The sequence below is a fragment of the Equus quagga genome, chromosome 2, assembly GCF_021613505.1.
Source record: "Equus quagga isolate Etosha38 chromosome 2, UCLA_HA_Equagga_1.0, whole genome shotgun sequence".
Classification (NCBI taxonomy): Eukaryota; Metazoa; Chordata; class Mammalia; order Perissodactyla; family Equidae; genus Equus; species Equus quagga.
Window position 1 is genome coordinate 81121015 of NC_060268.1, and position 22801 is coordinate 81143815.

General features: G+C 38.8%; 1 protein-coding gene across 4 annotated transcripts in view; it reads right to left on the reverse strand.

Annotated features, from left to right (window-relative positions):
* LRRC28 (leucine rich repeat containing 28) overlaps positions 1 to 22801 on the reverse strand; it is a 160447-nt gene that overhangs the window by 12598 nt on the left and 125048 nt on the right. For all 4 annotated transcript variants that reach the window (XM_046653480.1, XM_046653482.1, XM_046653479.1 and 1 more), the window contains 3 exons: positions 22252 to 22354; positions 7468 to 7643; positions 5674 to 5833 (listed from right to left, as the gene is read on the reverse strand). In XM_046653480.1, the coding sequence (XP_046509436.1) occupies positions 5674 to 5833; positions 7468 to 7643; positions 22252 to 22354 (439 nt within the window). The remainder of the gene's footprint in view (positions 1 to 5673; positions 5834 to 7467; positions 7644 to 22251; positions 22355 to 22801) is intronic.

Sequence of the window (22801 nt, forward strand, 5' to 3'; positions counted from 1 at the left end):
GTTGAACCACATGGAAGTGCTGAGGCCTATGATTCACATGATTCAATCTAATAACAGCACCTATCTTACAGTACCAAGAGAAGTAATACAGCTCAACTTCCAAGCTGGATCTCTTGACCCCTGAGGCCAGTGAGCTCTTTCCATTCTAGCCCAGGGCCTCATTGCACAAAAGCAGAGATGTCACCACACCAGCACCCGAGTGTACACTGTAGTATCCGTTCTGGCTAAAACTTAACCCAGCAATATGGGAAGAACCATTGGGATTCTGGGCCATTTGCAATTCTTGTCTCAAAATGCCCTAGTGATTTAAGTGAGATCTTTTGAATGTCCGTGATGGTTAATTTCATGTGTGAACTTGCCTAGGACATGGTGCCCATTTGTTTGGTCAAACACTAGTCTAGATGTTGCTGTGAAGGTATTTTTTAGATGTGATTAACACTTAAATCAGTAGACTTTGAGTAAAGCAGATTACTCTCCATAATGTGGGTGGGCCTCATCCAATCAGTTTAAGGCCTTAAGCAGCAAAGAAGTAGGACTTCTTCTTAAGACAGCAACATAGAAACCCTGCCTGGGTTTCCAGTCTACTGCCCTGTGGAATTTAGACTCAAAACTGCAACATCAACTCTTTTCTGAATTTCCAGCCTGCCAGTCTGCCTACGGTTCTGGACTTGCTAGCTCTCACAATCATGTGAGCTAAATCCTTAAAATCCACCAGTCCCTCTCTACCTATACTTATACATATAAGTTCTGTTTCTCTGGAGAACCCTAAGTAATACAGATTCAGCTACTGGGAACTGAGATGCTGCTGTAACAAACACTTAAAAATCTAGAAGTGGCTTTGAAATTGGCTAATGGGTAGGGGCTACAAGAGCTCTGAGGTGGACGGCAGAAAAAGCCTAGATTGCCTTGAAGACACTGCTGGCTGAATTACAGACATTAGAGGAGATCTGGTGAGGGCTCACAAAGGAAAGAAGAGAGTTATCGAAAAAGCTTCTATGGTCTCAGACAACACATACTGTCATGAGGAGAATGTTGCTAGAAATACGAATATTAAAGGTGTTTCTGGTGAGGTCTCAGACAAAAATGAGGATCGTGTTATTCGAAACTGGAAGAAAGATAATCCTTGTATAAAGCACAGAAGACTTGACCAAAGTGTGTTCCGTGGGATGGAAAGTACAAATCATAAGGCTGACCCCGGGTATTCAGCTGAGGAGAGTGTTGAAGGTATGGTCTGATTTCTCCTTGCCGCTTACAGTAAAATGTTGAGAGGAGGAAGATAAATTGAGGGGCTTGGTAGGCAAAAAGGAATCCGAACTTGAAGAATGGGAAATTTCTCAGCCTATCCATATTGTAAAAAATGAGAAAACATGCTCTGGAGAGTAACCAAGGGGTGTGGCTGGATAACCATTCATAAACAGAGTAGGCATGTGACTTGTGGACCAATCCACGATTTCAGCAGAAGCCTTGTCAGCTCGGACTGAAGGGGACAGAGTCGGGACATGATCAGGAAAGGCTGTCGGCTTCTGGGGATTCTGCAGGTAGGAAATGGGCAATAGAGCCATCAAGAAAAGGGAAGAATGACCTGGGAGATGAGGCCACCTCCTCAATTCTAGGGAGGCAACTTTCTTGGTTTTAGAGGGCAGAGCTCCACCCAGGGCTGAGGGGGTGGGGCCACCACCCCCGTGGGCCTACAGGACAGAGCATCTAGCCAAAGAGGATTATTCTCAAGTATTAAAATCTAATGGAATTATATACTGAATGCAGGGAAGTGGTCTGGTTTTATAGAATCACAGCTGGAGAGGAGTTTTGCCCTAGGACGAATTATACTGAGGTTTTACTCATACCTGATTTAAATGATATTTAAGATGAGGTTTTGACCTCATGAGTTGATGCTGGAATGAGTTAGGATTTTTGAGGTGTTGGGATGGGGTGAACTTATTTTGCATGTGAGAAGGACACGAATTTTTGGAGCCAGAGGGCAGATTGTTACAGGTTGAAGTATATCCCCCTAAATTCATACGTTGACGTCCTAACCTCCAATGTGGTGGTACTTGGAGATGAGCCTCTGGGAGATAATCAGGTTTAGATGAGGTCATGGGGATGGGGCCCGTATGATGGGATGAGCGTCCCTGTAAGAAGAGACAGGAGAGAACTTGTGGTCGAGTGTGCTCATGTTCTCTCTGCCATGTGAGGCAGCAAGAAGGCAGCCATCTTCAAACCAGGAAGAGCCCTCACCACGAACTGAGCATGAGCAACCCTGATTTCAGACTTCACGTTTCAGAACTGTGAGAAAATAAATTTCTGCTGTTTAAGCCGCCCACTCTACAGCATCTTATTATGGAGGCCGGAGCAGAGTAATAGAGTGATAGAGTGATCTTCTTTGGAAACAGGACCATTGCAGGTGTAATCAGTTAAGTTAGGAAGAGGTCATTACGGCCATAACGCAATATCACTGGTGTCCTTATAAGGAGGGGAAATTTGGACAGAGAGACAGACACACACACAGAGAAGATGGTGTGAAGAGATGAAGGAAGAAGGCGGCCACCTACAAGACAAGGAGAGGGGCCTGGACAGACTCTCCCTCCCAGCCCTCAGAAAAACCAATGCTGCCAACATCTTGATTTCAGACTCCCAGCCTCAGAGCTGTGAGACAGCAGATTTCTGTTGTTTAAGGCCCCAGTTTTGTGGTATTTTGTTGCAGCATGCCTAGCAAACGAAGACAACATCCCTGAAAAACCTTGGGTAGCCCAGTTCATAGAACCAGGGAAATGTGGAACTTGGGAGACAAGCCAGACACATACTGTCACACTAATAAGTAATCCTCCAGGTTAATGTTCTCTGTTTTAATAAATGAACAATAAGTTTTGGGAAGGAAAACTTGCTCTGCCTATAATGTGTAAAAGTCATGAATATACTAGCCATTCTTCTCTGCCACAGATATTTGAAGGTTTGGGTATTTATTGTTTATGCAAAATACTGTAATTTCTTTTTACCTCACTCTGTATGAAATTTAGGTTGGAACTAACACTTGTATGGAACTTTGTACTTTAGAAGAGTATTCAACATGTTCTTTTAAAATAATGCCAGATGTCCACATTAATTTAGATATTGGCTGATACAATGTATTGTTTTATGACAAGCAATGTAAACTAAATCGAATATATTAGAAAGCTTAAAAATATTATCCAGGCCTTTTAGAGTTTCTGATATTAAAAACGTTGATTTTATTTTCAGCAATAAGCTGCTGAGATTCAAATATTTGGTTTTCAGTCACAAAAGAAAGCACTTTAAAGACTATGGTAGAAACTGAAGTCAATGCTTTTAATATAATCTCCATAGCAACACGGGAAGGAGCAAAGTCTGGTGGGCAAAATGAAAGCCACAAACTTTCATTTTCAGACCCTACCATTAACTCCCCACAGAAAGCCATGTTTATATCTTGACATTTCATCTTTGCTATAAACACAGCCATTTCTGGCTTTTGCTCAACAAAAAGACATTGCTTAAGTCCTATGTATTCAATGAATATTTTTATATTTATGTTCTGAAACAATATAAGATTATTCACACTGAATTTCTAGGTTGTGGCAGAGAAATAAGTTGCAGTAAATGCAAATATTGAATACGTTCCCCAAATTTTGTACAAAGATAACACAAAAATGACTTCATTTGAAAGATCTACTTTATTTTCACAAATTGCCATGATAAAAAGAAAGTTTATCTTTTTAAATAGGTATTTGGAATTTTATGAGCTACTAACAGAGCATCCTGACTATACTGAATTGTTGTCGTTTTCATATTTTCAGTAAGGAAACGTCTTCTATAGGAAACTGTATAATAACAATGCATAAGGATTTTACTATAGTTTAATGAATTAGTTAAGATTTTCCTATGATATCTCACTAATATGAAGATTATTTGCTAAAAATATACACAAAAAGAAGAAATTTAAAAAAGGCTTTGAGGGCTGGCCTGGTGGCATAGTGGTTAAATTCACATGCTCCACTTCAGTGGCCTGGGGTTCTTGAGTTTGGATCCAAGGCGTGGACCTACACACCACTTCTCAAGCCCCGCTGTGGTGGCATCCCATATACAAAATAGAGGAAGACTGGCACAGATGTTAGCTGAGGGCCAATCTTCCTCAATCAAAAAGAGGAAGATTGGCAACAGATGTTAGGTCAGGGCCAATCTTTCTCACCAAAAAAAAAAAAAAGAGCCCTGAGCTATAAAAATAGATTTAACATAAATATTATTACATGACAGGCACCATCCTGGGCTCTTTACATGAATAGTCTCATTTAATCCTCACAATGACCTTATTAAATAGATATTATTATGCTCATTTTATTGATGAAAAGATGAAGCTCAGAGATGTTTAGTAATTTGCCCAAGGTCTACAAGTGGAGGAGTCAGAATCAGGGCCTGTGCACTTGACCCCTATGCACTACTGCTTCTCATAAATGTGTCTATTTCATTTGTTAATTTTATTCATGTCGTAATACACTCAGACGCTGACTCAGTCCTTGTAACTCTCATTTAAATGGAATTCCGCTAAATGTGTTCATCTGATCACACAGGATTAGAAGCAGCAAATGAGAAAGGCTGGGAGGAGGGCTTCTGTGAGCAGGCACAGTAAAGCAGGAAACATTAAAAATATAGAAAGTTGAAACAGGAACTGAAAGTATAGCAAAATAGGATTATTCAGGGTAAGAAAAAGATAAATGCAGTTTTGGAAGGGAGTGGGTAGAGAGTTGGAGAGGTAACGACCATGTGTTGAGCACCCGCTATGTGCCAGGTGTTTGCCTCCATTGCCTGCTAATCCTCACGCAGGCACCCCCAGCAGGCTGCTCTAGCCCCTGCTGCAGCCCAGGGAGGCTCAGCGCCCTGCCCACACTAGCTCTTGTTCTATAAATGTGATTACAAAGGAAACGCTTCTTGGCACTGAAGAGGGGTAACAAGTTATCTGGAAAATTTACTAACCTAAAATACCACAGTTGATGGATAAGTAAGGTATTATAGTACTTTTTTTCAACTTTGACAAATGTGAAGTTAGAAAATCCTAAATTTAGAAAATCTATAAGCTAAAGTTGTGCCAATGGGGGATTTTTCATTTGATGTCCTACTTTAAATTTTGTCTCGTATTCTTTTTTTAAACTACCAGTATGGTGGTTTTTACTTAGTGAACATTCTTAGCAAATTCAAGGCATTGCACCAAGAAATAGAGAGTGGCAAGAGAATGTCATTTGGAAGGGTTAGAAATTCCAAACAGAAACACACACACAGTCCAGCCACACACTTTTAGTTAGCAACGCCAATTAAATAGAGGGTTGGGTTCGTCCCATTATGTAACAAATATTTTGTTCTTACATTCCTTATTGCCTAAAGACTATTGTGAATAGGGGAACAGCAGGAAAACACTCCTGCAAAGAATGAGGGAGTCTAAATAATATATACAATAAAACTGCTGTGTATATGACCAAAAAAGTAATACAGGGAAGTCCAGTTTTCTTGTGATGCTGAAAATGTGCATTTGTTTCATTAGCTGTATCTCAGGAAGCACTCTATGTCCCTTTACAGCTGCTGACTTAACAAGACTTCCGTGCACGTCCTCTGCCCCTCCCTGTACTCCCCCCCGCCCCGTGTAAGTCCTCGTGCCCACTTCGGCATGATTACCCCTGGTGCAGCCCTGCCATCGGCGTCTCTCTCAAGGGAAAGAGCTTGGGGTAGACAATCGTAAACATGGGCTCGCTACACCGGTGACAGTGCCCCAGGGGGCAGTGCAGCAGCTCCAGAAGACTTCTGGGTAAGGAGATTGGAGACAGAAAGTTCAAATCTGGAACACAAGAGAAAATCATGCGTGAATGAAACATCATATTTCCTTAAACTAGGCTTCTTAAAATATTTCTCTCTGTTACCAAGTAAGTTCAGTTAGTTAAAAGTACTGCACGTTGAAAATTCTGTTATCCGATAGGCAGTGAATAAAAATGTAACTATTTGGAAAAGAAAGCTGTTTTTTACATTTTTGATAGTAAGAGAAAACCCAAATCTACTCTTTTAAGGATAACGGGAAGCTGTCCTGAGGTAAAGGAAGGAAAGAATAAGACCAAATATTACTTAAGAGCAAAGATCAAAAAGGCATTAATTTACCCAGAGAGGGTTTGTAAACTTCTAAAAGAGACAGAGAAGGACTGGCTGGGACAGAAGACTAAAACTGACTTTCATTAAGTTCTTTCTAAATCTATTGGGCGGTTAGTATCACTCAGGCTAAAGTTTCTATTTACTGAAAAGAATGAAAAGGGAAAACAAAGAAATAAAAGAAAATGAAAAATAATGAAACCAAGCTTTTCCTGGTCTCACTCCCATGAGCTGTCATTAATAAAAAACAGGATGCTTCCTTCCCAGCTTAGCTGAGCTACACAAAAGAAACACTTAGAGCAAAACATCCCAGCGGCCCAGGCAATCTTGAGCACAAATGTACACTGGGTTGCTACTGAAGGTAAACATCCAGTGGAGAGACAAATGGTCATAAGGAGGGGAAACTTAAAAATCATTGACTCATCTTTGGGAAGGAAATACAAGTTAACTTACCATCTTTGATACCCATCCAGACTTATCAATAAATATATAGAAAAATGTAATTTACTCATAGGTGAACAATTATAATTTTCTGTTTAGTTTTAAAAAACTTAACTTTGTACTAGACATTCCTTGAAGGTTAATGTTAGACATTTCTGTATGCAACTTTTTTTTTTCTAAAGCAAAGACAAAACATTTAGTAGTTTTAAAAACACTTAAAATGTATTTTTATTATTAATATTGCCTAGTGCTTTCTTAAAGCATCTCAGATATTCACTCCACAACACCTATGAAATCTACACACCACCAAATCCTTTCCAAACCAAGAGCTGGCAGGCTGTGGGAATACTGCCCAAAGCTCCTGATACTGCTTCCCCTCGGGGACATACATTTCTCAGACACGAGGAGGCTGCAAGGCAAACCTGCTCTGCTGAGAGAGGAATCCAACTTTGCTTTAAGGATAAGATCTTGGTGAGTTTCTTCCTACTGAAGAAAGTGCCTCTGCCAGCCTTCTCACTTCCACCAAATAAATGTTGCCAAACACCAATTTCCTTCATTTAAACCGCATAGTTTAACTTTTAACCTCTGTCCTTTGTGACTGAAGACCATATTTTAGTGAATGCTTCTCTGTGTCTGTAGGGAGAGCTGAAAGGATCAGTGTCGATAAAATATTAAAATTTTTTTCCTTATTAAAAAAAAGTCCCATTGCACAACAGTGAATGTACTTAATGCCACTGAACGGAACACTTAAAAATGGTTAAAATGGTAAATTTTATGTTATGTACATTTTACTACAATAAAAAAAAATGAACACCAAGATAGGCAGCCTAAAACACAATTTCTAAGTCCACGGAATAAGGGGCAGAAAAAAACAAGAAAAGTCCTATGTACCCTTTAGGAAACTGTGGTAGGTGTGATGCAGACTCCTCATGGCCAGCTCTTGCAGAGGCAGGACGCGATCCTTCTCTGTCCCGATGGCCTTCACCTCGGCAGGGAGGAAAACAGTTAGTTGCCCTGATGAAAAGGAAAGCAGCTTCACCTCGGAAACTTGAATGGGAGCACCACAGCTGCAGAAAGACACATGTTCACAGCATTATCAGCAGAAAGGAAAAGAATATATGTGCCAATAAAAATGTGTTCATCAAAATATACATTTACAACCTTAAGACACTGCTGAATTGCCAGAATTCTTTTCAAAGTGAACAGATGCTATCCCGGGTTCCTTAGTAAAACCTGGCACAGAAACCTAAACTCATCAGTTGGAACTGACCTAAATCACTGCTGAGGTCCAGGCACTTCCAGGAAGAGCAAACTTTGAAGGAACTTTCCTTCATAGGATCTACACAATTTGCTTTGTAAGCTCTATTTATCCTCATTTTATTACCCTTCCAGGTTGACGTTTATCGAAATTTTCAAAATTAAAAGGAAAAAAGAGCACTGTGTTAAGTTGTAGTACCTTGCTTTAATAGAATTTTTGTGTGGAAAAAACCCCTACAAAGCAAACAGATTTTTAATGGTAAAAGATAACTTTATTGGCTCCTTCCATAAACTTGTGGGGAAAATATTCTTGGCAAAGCCCATGAATAAGCCAAGTCACACCCTATTCCCTGCAGCCACTCATAAGCAGAGGCAGAGTCGTCCTTGTTCCTTCAGCTGCAGGGTTACCAGGCCTCAGGAGTCCCACCAATCTCTCTGTACCGCCTGTTTGAGACCACCAGGTGACCTAAATGCCTCAACACTTCTCTTCTCTCATGACAAACAGGGGCCAACAAACCGTGGCTCTCTGGACACAACATGAGATAATCTTTCTCACCTCTACTAGAAACAGGCATTGAAGGAGAGGGCACTGGACTGGAAGCCAGAAGCCCTTGGCTCGTTTGCTCATTAGAAGTTGCTTCATTTGCTCACCCCTTCTATCAGAAAACGTTTCCAGAGCATCTACTATATGGCAGTCAGTCAAGATACTTAAATTAAAAAAAAACAAGATGACTCCTTTCCCTTGGAAAATGTAATAATTACAGTCTAATTGGTCTAATGTTGCATCAGAGAAGGAGTGACTGACTCTGTCCAGAGAACTGGGGAAGATTTTACAGAGGAGACAATATCTGACCTATAACACAACTAACTTCATTCAATCAATTTCTCCATCTGGCTCAAGGAAAAGAATCTCAGAGGGCCACCCTGGGCCCCCCTACTAGGCAAAATCCCTACCCCAAAGGGAACCGCTATTCCAAATTCTAACATTATAGTTCGGTTTTGCCTTTTTCAACAGCAAGAAATATTCTGTACCTGACTCCTTTTGTCAACATTACATTTCTGGGATTCATCCATGTTGCTGTGTGTACTGTAGTTTATTCATTTTCATTGCTATGTAGTAACTGATAAACACTTGGGCTATTTCCAGTATGGGTCTATTATGAACATTTTTGTGTATATTATTTGACACATATGAGCATACAATTCTGCTAGATAGATATGTAAGATCAGAATTGGGCTTATTATAGTGAAAACAGGCAGACAATAAAGAGATAAATAAATAATAAAATAAAGTGAGAGCTGTACCACTGTAGATAGCATAATCAAAGAAAGTCTTTCTGAGGAGGTGACACTTAAGCAGAGATCTGATCGAAGACAAGAGTTGACTTAGGGAAGAGGAACTCAGTCATAGTCTGATAGGCACCCTAAATTGAAAACAAAGAACTAAGAGTTCAGGGAGTCCAAAGCAGCTAGAGTTCACAGGACAGAGAAGCTCAAAGGAGGGAGAGGCACAGAGAGAGGACTCTGGAGATCTGTAGAAGGTCTTCCTTGAGTATTCAGATGAGTAGTGACCAACATATGCATGTGAGGAAGCTACCGGAGGCTGGAGAAAGAACCAGTTGAAAAGATTAAAGGTAATAGTGCCCAGCACACACACAGTGTTGAAAATAATGCCTGTTCTTATCAGTCAGATTTGAACCTCATAGTTCAAGGGGCATTGAAAAGAGTGCACAGAAGCATCTTACGTCAGCGTGGGGAATAATCAGCACTAGACTGAACACCATTCCATTCACACCTAACAAATCCTAAAAGCCATATCAAACTGTTTCCAATTAACCTGATTGTGTCCCAGAACATACAGCAAGAATAGTTACATGAATACAAAAATATCCACCACTCAACATGGTAAAATTCACACTGTATAGCACCCAGTCAAAAATTATCAGGCTCTCCAATAAGCAGGAAAATATGACCTATAATGAGAAGGAAAATCACACAACTGAAACCAATCAAGAACTGCTAGATGTTAGAACTGGAAGAAAACATCATTATAATAATTACAATTACTGCATAGAAGGATATGTTACATTCATAGTTGTTGCCTAAGAAGCTAGAAATAAGAGAGCAAATTAAACCCTAAGTAAACAGAAGAAAAGAAATAATAAAAACCATCAAGAAAATCAGTGATGTAGAAACAAGGAAGAAGACAGAGAAAAATCAATGAAAACAAAAGCTGGATCTTTGAGAAGATTAATAAAATTGATAAATCTCTGACAAGACTAATCAGAGAGAAGACACAATTTACCAATATCAGGAATGAGAAAGGAGACATTTGCCCAGTTTCTACAGGCAATAAAAAGGTAATAAGCAACTTTATGCCAATACAAAGTCCTTGAAGGACAAAAACTACCAAAGCTCACTCAAGAAACAGAAAGTTGAACAGCCTATATTTACTAAAGGAGTTGAATTTGTACTTAAAAGGTTGAAATATTTCCCAACTCATTCTATGAAGCCAGCGTTATCTTGATACCTAAACTAGACACACACTATACAAGAGACACAAAAACCAGTATCACTCATGAACATAGTTGGAAAAAGTCTAAACAAAATTTTAGCAAATTGAATTCAACAATGTATAAAGTCAGTATGACCATATGAGGTTTATCTTATTAATCAAGATACCATTAACATTAGGAAACCAATGTAAATCACTACAGTGGTCCCCCCTTATTCATGGTTTCACTTTCCACAGTTTCAGTTAGCTGTGATCAATCACGGTCCAAAAAGATTAAATGGAAAATTCCAGAAATAAAAAAGTCATAAGTTTTAAACTGCATGCAATTCTGAGTAGCATGATGAAATCTCATGCCATCCCACTCTGTCCCATTTGGGACATGAATCATCCCTTTGTCCAGTGTAACCTCGCTGTAATGCTCCCTGCCCATCACTTAGTAGCCCTCTTGGTTACCAGGTAGACTATTGTGGTATCACAGTGCTTGTGTTCAAGTAACCCTTATTTTACTTAATAATGGCCCCAAGTGCAAGAGTAGTGATGCTGGCAATTAGGACATGCCAAGAGAAGCCCTAAAGTGTTTCCTTTAAGTGAAAAAGTAAAAGTTCTTGACTTAATAAGGAAAGAAAAAAATTGTATGCTGAGGTTGCCAAGGTCTTTGGTAACTTTTATTATAGCATATTGTCATAATTGTTCTATTTTATTAGTAGTTATTGTTAATCTTTTTTTTTTTTTTTAAAGATTGGCACCTCAGCTACCAACTGTTGACAATCTTCTTTTTTTTTTTTCCTCCTTCTTCTTCTCCCCAAAGCCCCCAATACATAGTTTATATTTTACCTGTGAGTGCCTCTGGTTGTGGCATGTGGGATGCCACCTCAGCATGGCCTGATGAGTGGTGCCATGTCCATGCCCAGGATCCGAACTGGCGAAAACCTGGGCCGCCGAAGCGGAGTGTGTGAACTTAACCACTCAGTCACGGGGCTGGCCCCTGGACACATATTCTTAATTGTTTAAAACTTTTGTGTGCATTGTAAGATATTTAGCATCCCACCATATGTCAGCGGAGACTCCAGGCATTTAAAAAGCCAACTCCTCCTTGCCCCCACCAACTTATACACATTTCCAAATACCCTTGGGTGGAGAACTATTCCTGGTTGAGAATCACTGACCTAGAGAATAGATACAAATAGAAAAGAGTTTTGAGTCCTGAGCCCAGTATTTAGTGATTAGGAAAATGAGGACGAACCAGTAGAGAAGACTGAGAAGGGGTGGACAGTGGCAGAGGAGGGGAACCAAGAGAGAGTAGTGTTCTGGAAGCCAGGTGAAGGCGTTTCAAGAAAGAGAAAATGATCAATTGTGTCAAATGTTGGACAGATCAAGAAAGACAAGAACTGAGAAGTGAATTTGGCAATATGGAAGTCATGGGTGATCCTGAAAATGGCAGTTTTAGTGTAGAATTGGGGATAAATGCCTAACTGGGTGAGTTATCAGAGAACAGGAAGAAGTGAAGATAGTAAATATAGACTTCTTTTTCAAAGAATTTTTCTCTGAAGAAGAGTAGGAAAATGGAGAAGAAGCTGGAGAACAAAAACAAAAAGTTAAGTGAAAAATGCATGTCATAGAAGAATATACAGCATGATCCATTTACATAAAGAAAAGACAAAACTTGACAATATCATATGGGGATGTATTCACATATATTAAAAGCACAACTAAGTGCAAAAGAATGATAAATACAAAATTCAGAAGAGTGGCTAAGCTTGGAGAAGACAGAGGGGCATACAATTGGAGAGGGGCATACAGGTGCTTCAAAATTATTGGTAATGTTCTTTTTGTAAGCTAATGAGATTTACACTTATGGGCAGGGTCAAAAAATGGAAGCCTTCTAGCCAAATTTCAAGAATGACTCTCTTACTTTAGTTGATGTAAAAGGAAGAGAACTTAAGCAGAAAGGTGCCTTACGGATGCATGTGGCCTTACCATTTCCTTGCAGATTCTGACTCTTAGGCAATGCTGCCTTTATTAAAATGAGCCATGGCTACTCCTACCTACAGGCCAAACTGGGTCTGGAATTTCTCACATCCTGTTATTTGAAATACAAATTTTATTCATCTTCAAATCTAATTCCTTTATAAAGTGTTCCCTGATACCCTCTCTTACCAATGATCCTTTACAATGTTTTAAGTTTCTATCACACATTTTCTACCTATATTATAGGCATTTTTCTGTTGTTAACTCATCTAATGTGTTCATTTTTCTTTTCTATCTAGCAGTTTCTATATCAATACCCAAGCAGATCCAAATACAGATTAGTTTGGTTGAGACTTCACACACAGGAAAAAAATGTTTGAAAGAGAAAGGATAAAAAGGAAATGGCAAAAAGAATACTTAGTCATCCACATAGCGCCAAAAAGGAAATAATTCTGGGGTAGCTTGCAGGGGTTCATTCTAAGTCTTAGGACCAGGAGACGTACCTAGAGACCTGAGCATCACAAATGTCTATAGTTGGTTATCTAAGAGGATGACCACATTTAAGAAAATGATTATTTAGGAAAATGACAGTAATCTATCAAATGAGATTTTGGAAAATGTCTTATTTATAGATGAAATTAAATATATCTTGAGTCGTGTGTGTATTGGGGGCACTATGAAGAGGCACAATATAGGCCAGCTAAGTCTGTTAAGAGAATGACAGACAAGCCACAGACTGGTAGAAAATATCTGCAAATCACATATCTGATGAAAGACATGTATTCAGAATATATAAAGAATTCTCAAACCTCAATAATAAAAAAACTCCAATTTTTAAAAAATGGGTGAAAGATTGGACCACACTTTACCAAAGAAGACGCATGGATGGCAAAATAAGCATGTGAAAAGATGGTCAACATCAAAAGTCAGAGAAATGCAAATTAAAACGAGATATCATTACCTACTCACTAGAATGTCTGAAAAAAAACCTGACGAGACTCTTATAAGTTGCTGATGGAAACACAACATAGCACAGCCATGCTGGAAAACAGTCTGACAGCTTTTTTAGAAAGTTAGACATAACTTATCATATGACCCAGCAAAGGCGTTCTTAGGTATTTGCCCAAGTGAAATGAAAATTTATGTTTACACAAAACCCCATATATGAATATTTACAGCAGCCTGTACAATTTTATTTGTATGACATTCTGGAAAAGGTAAAATATAGGTACACAAAACAGACCACTGTTTCCAGGGGCTGGGGTGGGAGGGGAGAGGTTCATTTCAAAGGGACGCGGGGGACATTTTTGGGGTGAATGAACCGTTCTATACCTTGATTATAGTTGTGGCTGCATGACTATGCATTTGTCAAAATTCACAGAAATGTACACTAAAAAGGGTGAATATTACTGAATGTAAATTATACTTGAATAAAACAAAAACAAACAAACAGTATCACAGTGCTGAAGCATGGCCCTGGAGCCCTCTGCTCATCATTAGCCTTCAGTTGCTGGATTCTGGGGAGATCTTGGGGGAGAGGTAGACCTGGCAGTTGGGGAACTCAGGGGCCTTAGCCCAACAGCTGTTCACCAACTTGTGTAGAAACACTACAAGACTGTCAATAACCTAATAGCTGGTATGGCTGCAGGAGTGCAGACCAGCTGCAGAGTGCCTTGTCAAATGGTAACAACATTTATATGAAGTTTTTCTCAACATATTTCTTTGACTTGTTACTTTGCCTTTATTCCTCTTAGTTTCAAAACCTCTATTGACCCCATGTAATCACATAAACATGAGTTATGCAGCAGCTCGACTGTGATTTTGTCTGAGTATTTCTATGGGTTAGAACGATACTACCCTTATGAACCGTTTTGTGAAGACGAGGAAATGAATCTAAACTTTATAATTGTTTCTGTCCTAATATGGAGAAAATTATAATGAGAGGATCATATCCAAAATGCTATTATACAGTGTGGCCACTAAGTCTAGAAACATAGACAAACACATAATAAATGATTCTTTCGTTGATATACTACATGGTGTGATGATTAAATTTTTGTATCAACTTGGCTAGGCCACGGTATCCAGATCAAACCCAGTCTAGATGTTGCTGTGAAGCTATTTTTTTAGATGAGATTAACACTTAAATCATTAGACTCTGAATAAAGCTGATTATCCTCTACAATATGAGTGGGCCTCATCCAATCAGTTGAAGGCCTTAAGAGAGAAAGACTGAGGTCCCCCGAGGAGGAGGGAATTCTGCCTCCAGACTGCCTTCAGACTCAAGCTGCCACATCAACTCTTCCTGGGTTTCCAGCCTGCCCTGCAGATTTCAGACTTGCCAGTCCCCACAATCACAGGAGCCAATTCCTTAAAATAAATCAATTTCCCCCTCTCTCTCCACCCGCTCCCCGCCATGCTGTTGGATCTATTGCTATGGAGAACCTGACTAATACACATGGTCAAATAATATTATTTGTTTCCAAACTTTATAGCCACACTGTAGTATGAGAACCCTGAGCAAAATCATGAAACAATGGAAATGTAAGGTAAAAAGCAAGCAAGTCATTTGTGAATATTTACTTCATACTGTTACTGCTTTAACAGCTGCTGCTACTTAACTCAGTTGTGGATGAGCTCTACTGGACACTGCCCAAAGAATTTGACAATACAAAGTAACACATAAAGGTGTAGAAAACTGAAGGCCAGATTTTTCCTAATGCTTTCCTCGTCTCCCATAATTAAAAAGCCAGGTGTCTGACTGAAACCACCGAAAAGGCTCACATTAACAAGTAAGTGGATCCTCATTTTATGCAAGGTCTAAGTTCTCTTTGACATTTCTTTTAGCAGAAGTTCCTACTCTTCACCACTAGATATAAAGAGCTAATTAATTCATTTTACAATACATCTATTAAATGCCTTCTCTGGAGAAGAGCTGCAGCTATGTGGAATGCAGGCTGCAAGGGAGGAATTCACTGAGTTAGGGACCTTTCTGCTGGTCATTGCCAACCTCCCTTGACCTCATCAGAGACTAAATACCCACCCCTACTACATGAAATAACGCAGGAGCCAGAAAGTTATTTTTCATCTCTGCTCTGAGGGAGCTAGTAAAGGGGCTGAAACAGACCCGAGAGAAGAGAGAGGCCGTGTACGTAGTCCAGAGGTTAAGAGTATGGACAATGAAGCAGATGATAACTCTACCACCGCCTAGCTTTGTGACCTGGGACAATTTACCTTCTCTCTCTAAGCTTCAGGTTCTTCACTTCTAAAATGGGGATAATATCACAAGGGTTGCTGGGACGATTATGTGCAATATGCAGATAAACCAATGAGCACATTGCCTGGCACATAGTAAGGTTAGGCAATGTTCACAGCTGAGCTTTCTTTTTATTATTATAATAAGTGATTCTTTTGATAATATACTACAATACATGGTGTGATAATTTTTTTTTCAGTGAGGAAGGTTGGCCCTGAGCTAACATCTGTTGCCAATCTTTCTCTTTTTGCTTGAGGAAGACTGTCCCTGAGCTAACATCTGTGCCCATCTTCCTCTATTTTATATGTAGGATGCCACCAGAGCCTAGCTTCACAAGTGGTGTGTAGGTCCACGCCTGGGACCTGAACCCATGAAACCCGGGTGGCTACAGGAGAGTGTGTGAACTCAACCACTATGACACCAGGCTGGCCCTGATAATTAAATTTTTATATCAACGTGGTTAGACTATGGTACCCAGATACTTGGTCAGACACCAGTCTAGATGTTGCTGTGAAGGAATCTACTGTTACAAACTGAGATTAGCATGATATTCCCCAGTTCTGTAAAAACACAGGGCACATGTGGTAAAACAAACAGTTCCCACTGGCTAGACAGTTTTCAGGAAGGAGGATGGCAGCCCCATGATATGCTTCAGTTCACTATGAAATGAAATAATTATTAAATGGCAATTATTAAGCCTTGGTATCTTTGCTTTCTAACTCAATAGTTTTTATTATTTTAGATTAAATGTCGAGGTGGTTACAAAAAAGGTTGCACATTTGAACCCTTAAGAGAATTATTAAAATAAGTTGAAATCTGTTACAAATGTTAACTTTGGCTTAGTTATTATATAGATAACTTATAACAATTATTACACAATTTCCTTTCAACTCAATGTTTTCAGATCTGCCATTAAACATTTAACCCTAAACAAGCTAAATGAATAGTGACATGATTTTGCCACTGAGACTATGCTCCAAAACATGTGATTTAGCAAATTAATTAATATGCATTTTCACACTTACCATTCTACCTAACAAGGAGTTAAAAGTAAAGAATTAGTTTGAATTTCCTTACCAAAAGCACCCACAAAACTATCTTTTGTCCTTTAGAAAGTTCACTATGTCATCCACATGCTCATTATTGTGAGAACTGCTACCAGATTTATCCCCCTTTTTAGTAACAAAAAAAAGAAAAACAGGTTTTTCTTCAGCTTCAAATAACAGAAAAAGGAAAGGGGAGAAGTGGACATGGAGAAGGAAAGAAACCATGCCACCAAGATAGAATAGGACTTGGTCTGGATACTAAGTCTGTCATTTTGGTAGAGGCTCTTTAAGGCTTAATTTTTATCCATCTGAAAATGCATTTATTTTGCTTTCATGCTCGAAAGGTATGTTTCTGCTGGTTGCCAGGTTGATTGTTTTTAGCACTTAAAAAAATGTTGTTTCACTGTTTTTTGGCCTTCAAAATTTCTGATGAGAAGTAACAGTCTTTTGAATTATTCTTTGTATGTAATTTGTCATTTTTCTCTGGTTGCTTTTAAGATTTTCTGTTCATCTTCAGTTTTCAGCAGCTTTGCCTAGGCATGGTTTTCTTTGTAATTTATACTGCATACGATTCACTGAGCTTCTTGAAAATATAAATGTATGCCTTTCAACATATTTGGGAAATTTCTGCACACTATTTCTTCAACATTTTTGTTGTTGTGGCCCATTCTCTCCCTCTTCTCCTTCTGGGATGCCAATTATACAGATGTCAGGTTTGTTTATATTGTCTGGCAGGCCCCTGATGCTGTGTTCATTTTTGTTTTCAATCTTTTTCCTGCGTTCTTCAGACTGAATCATTTCTATTGATCTAGCTCCAAGTTAACTGACTTGTCCTCTGTTATACTCATTCTGTTGTTAAGCCCATCAAGTACTTTTCTTTTTCAGATATTGCATTTTTCACCTCGGGAATTTCCATGTTTCTTTTTTTTTTTTTAGAGCAGGGTAAGGGATACCAGGAGCATTGACGGGTTTGCAATTTTTTTTTTTTTTTTGCTAGGAAAGATTAGCCCTGAGCTAACATCTACTGTCAATCTTCCTCTATTTCTTCTCTTCAAAGCCCCAGCACATAGCTGTATATTCTAGTTGTAAGTCCTTCTAGTTCTTCCACGTGAGCAGCCACCACAGCATGGCTCCTGACAGGCGAGTGGTGTAGTTCCACACCTGAGAACTGAACCTGGGCCACTAAGTGGAGCATGCCGAACTTTAACAGCTAAGCCACCAGGCCTGGTTCCATTCATTTCTTTTTGATGGTTTCTATTTTTCTGATACTTTCATTCATTGCAAACTTATTTTTCTTTACTTCATTGGGAACAGTTGCTTTAAAATCTTTGTCTGTCAATTCCAACATTTTGGGTCATCTCAGGTTGGTCTCTGCTGATTATCTTTTCCCTTGAGAATAAGTCATATATTTTTTCTTCTTCTTATGTTATGTAATTTTGAGTTGTATCCTGGACATTATAAAAGTTACATTGTGGAGACTCTGGATTTTGTCATATTTCTCTAAAACTTAAAAGGAGTGTTAACATTTTTGTTTTAATAAGCAATTTATTACTTTGATGGAATCAAACTGCAAAGTGTCTCTTGGATGACAGCTCAAATCAAACTTCAGTTTTTTTATCTGTAGATAGACTGCTTTGTGCCTGCCTGCCCCATGGAAGTGTGATTCAAGTATCTAATGTCGCTTGTTTGGGGTGTGTAGGCAGCCCCCACATACAAATGGCCTTTGATCTAGAGGATACGTCTTAGTCTACTGGTTTAACTCAGAACTCAGAATGCATTTCTCATATAAACAATTTTGTTACCTTGAGTGGTTATATTAACAAACCAATTAAGTCACTTAACCAATTTGTACCCAAATCCAGCCATATTTACATTAGGAAAAGCAAACCAGTGGCTCGGTGTCCTTTTTCTCATATAATCAGACAACTGGAAAAATAACTCTGGTGTAGGATCACTTTTGCCAGTAAATTCTCCTGAAAAAGCAAATGTGTCAATTACCACTCCCCAAAACTCTAACATGAGAGGGACTTCTCCTTCTGGGTAAAATGTAGAACTGAAGGCATTTACTCCTGTAGTAACAATAAGAAAAACCCAGACAAAATAAAAATCATACTTTTCCATGAGGCTAGCAAAGAGCAGTGGACGCAAGGAAGCTGTGCTAGCCAGCCTCCAAGATGGCTCCCAGGATCCTCCCCTCCTACTATTCATTCCCATACGGGGTCTCCTCATACAATGAAGAGGGTAGGTCTGTGTAATCACCAGGTTACAACAGAAATGACAGTGTATGACTTCAAGGCTAAGCCATAAAAGATAGTCCCATGCTCTAAATTTCCATCACTCTATCTCTTTGTGGGTATTTATTTTTTGTGTTACAGTTATTTTTATATATTAAGATAAACATCTAAATTATGTTTTTTCCACAATTCGTAGCATAGTGCTGACTTGCTAGTTAATGCTCGATAATTATTTGACAAATAAATGAACATATAAAAAGGAGGCGCTAACTTTATTCACATTTCCACGAATATGAAAGATAATTTGGTGAGACTTTTGAGATTTCTTGAACTTGTGCAACATTTGTTATTTGCTATTTTTATATCTGTTTATATGTTTTAAACTCCATTCTCTATTCTCCTTCTGAGATGCGAATTATACACATATCAGACTTTTTTATACTGTGCCACACGTCCCTAAAGCTGTGTTCATTTTGCTCTGTTGTTGCTTTATTTCTCTTAGACACTTACTCCAAAAAGGTAACGTAACTGCTGCAGAGACAGTACAGTACAGCAGAAGCTACTGTGTTCTTATGTTCAGGGCCTACATCCGGGCTAGAAGCAACATGTGATAGCAGTGGAAAACCAAGTGTGCTGATCCTAGGTTCTCAGCTTAAATATCACCTCCTTAAAGAGAATCAGCATTAAGTTTGTTCAATTACTTATTGTTCGCTTAGATCCCTGGCTAGATTATAAGGTCCACGAGGTGAGGTACTGAATTGTTTCACTCATCACCATACGGTCATTGTCTAGCATAGTGACCAAACAGAGTAGTTACTCAACAAATACTTGTTGAATGAACAAGTGAACCAAGATCCTTATCCAGAATCAAGAGGTGCTTTTTCTAGGTCTCAAGTACCCTTTTGCTCTTTATATTAGATTTACCTCATAAGCTTGTTCTACTCCTTACCCATCCCTTTCCCAAAGCACCCCCACTTTGACTTGGAATTGGGGAGTCCCTCTGTACATATTCAACACATAAACGGGATAAAAGAAAAAGGTTCCTTAATTCTGTTGCTAAGGCTTCAATAGTCACCATCAATTAGAATTCTGAACACATTTTGCCATGAAACAGTGTATAATTTTGGGGGTGCAAAATGGATTAAATGACTTTTTAATGAGCTGGCTAGGCACAGAACCACAAGAATTGCTTTTAAGAGAAATGCATTCTGAGTTGCACCAACAATCCATTTGTAAGTGGGACTGCCTATACTCCAAAAACTACTAATCTTAGAAAACTGATTGATTGATACTATCCTTTTAATTATAATTTTATATATTTTCTTAATACTACTACTAAAATAAGATATTAAAGATGATAAAAAATGTAGACTACTAGCTAATATTTTGGCCTATTTATTTTCTCAAAGATTTGGAGCTCTCATAAAATTCACTACCTCTGCTATCAGATACCAAGTCAAGGATTAACAACTCTCTCTCTACTCAGCACAAATGGAACTTTCTGGCAGTCAATAACATCCATATCTAAACACCAAAGTAGAAGGCTTTTTATCTTAAGTGAAAGCTGCTCCTTATTGTAGTAGAGACTTAAATCACATTTCAGTGCAGCCTCTGAAGGCTTTGGTGCAGGAAAAACTGCCTTCAGGCTGGGAGCTTGCTTGCATCATTCCATGTATCTCAGTGATTGAGGGCATCTTACTCCCCACTTAGAATAATTAGGCTACGTTATAGATCCTTTAGAACTCATTAGGATTAATGACTGAGTACTATCACAGCTGTCACAATCAGTTGTAGAAAAAAATCACTGAGCTAAAAACACGACACATTCTATTATCTCTGCTTCATAGAAGGTTCTGGAATACATCTCTGGGCTTGTATTTCATCAGCCTATATAGGCAGTGAACTCGTCCAGGGCTCTTCCAAGATAACAATTATATAATTTTTCCTAAGGGAAGGCTACTACTCCTAGGACTGCTCTCTCTAGAGCAATCACTGCTCAGTGCCCATCCCCTGGAGACATGCTAACAGAGGAATGGTTGTCCTCTAAGTACAAGCTCACTGTCATCTCTTTTCTTGCCAGAACCACATACAGTATGAATCAGGTGATACAGGGTGTTAGAAATTACAGGAGAGAGTCAAACATGCTGGCTAAGTAGCCTCACCGGTGGGCCAAATATCTGTTGGGGCCCAGGGCAGGCCACCTCAAAATATACCACTAACACATACTGATTATTTTGAATTAAAGTTACTTAAGAAGCAAAAAGGGCTTTCTGAGCTTCCTGTCTCTGTTCCCCTGAAAGCAGGAGATACATCTCCCCTGTGAAAGGCGCTCTCCCTGCGTCCTGATCCCCAGAGCCAGGGATGCAGGGCCGAGAAGCCTGCAGAAACAAACCCTGCTAACTTACTACCTTCAGCCTAAACTCTGATTAGATTCCTCACTAAGTACAAACCCCAAACCTCAGTTTCTTTGTCTTGTCAATTTTTCACAAAGTTATATTTCCTTCCATAAAAGATATACATAGTGCCTGTTTTGTTCACTCTCCGAGCATCATTCTTCATGGTCTCCAATATGAATGTATTAAACTGGGTTTTTCTCCTATAGTGTAGCCTGGTGCCAATTTCATTATTAGTCCAGCCATAAGAACACAAGAAGGGAAGAAAAGGGATTTTCCCAGCCCTCGACATATCCTTTGGCTACTTAAATGAGGAAAATGAGGCCAGTCAAAAGCAGGTTCTGGTAGCTGAGCTGTCTTACACTAATCCCATACCACTCTGGGAACCACTTGAAAGTGGTTCTGCCCCACTGCTGTAGAAGAAGAAGCTGAAGCTGTTTTTCTAAAAGCCTGACTGAGAAGGAAAGGTTACTGCTGCTATGAAATTAAAAGCCTATCATTTCCCATTAACTGAAACATCTTTTTGGTTGCTAGAATCATGATTTGTATTGAAAGACTATTTCAAATGCTGAGTTCTAAATATTTCCAGATGGAAAAGTTCTAGACACCAAGGCTGTTACCGTGGTAAAAATTGTCACTGTAGTGGAGTACAGAGAAAGAAAAACTTCTAAACTAATGCTAATTCCTCCAGTGGCTTTGACTGATACTACTGGTTTATAATGGTATGCATGGATTCATTTTTCTTTTGACTGGAAAATAATAAACAACTCAATGACTGAACTCACAGCTTACTAACTGAACTTGAAGTGCAACACTTTAAATTGCTTGCCCAATATTCTTAGCTTCTGAGGGTATTTGGTTTAGCATCTTAAAGCCAAAGACAAAATTGAACAGGATTATCAAGGCAGTTCATTTATTTCTAAGTTATATCAGGACCAACTAATGAAACAGAAACAAAGCTAGCAAAAGAGTTGAGCTAGAGTAACAAATATGAAATCAGCCTTACCCATTGCACCCGACGACTTTATTGTACAGATAGGAGGGCAAGCCTTTCAGGTGGATGTTGTTATCCACGTACACATATTGTAGTTCGCGAGATCGACCTAAATCTGGATTAGAAAGAAAAGTACTATAATTCTTATAAATACGTACCAATATAACGTGAAATGTAAAATTTAATACATAATACTTGAGTAATTCAAAATTTCTATTCTGGAAGAAAAATTGTTGCAGATTTCACTCTGAATGTGAAATTAGGTCAGCTGCAATATTAGATTCTGCATTAGAAAACATGACTGTAGAAAAACTGCTTAACTCACCCGGACCATGATTTCTTAAACTATAAAACAAGATAACTGGGAATAGAATATTATTAAATTTCCTCCCCAAATAAAAATTCTATGACTTTTTATATTTTAAGAATAAACTTTGTTGTAGGTCATTCATCTAGTTTCATTTTTCTCCACAGGAAAAAAATGTTATACAAACTAAGTTGGCAGGTTAACCTAAATAAGCCTAGTTCTGCCCCTGTATCAAGATTTACCGTGTTTTGCCTC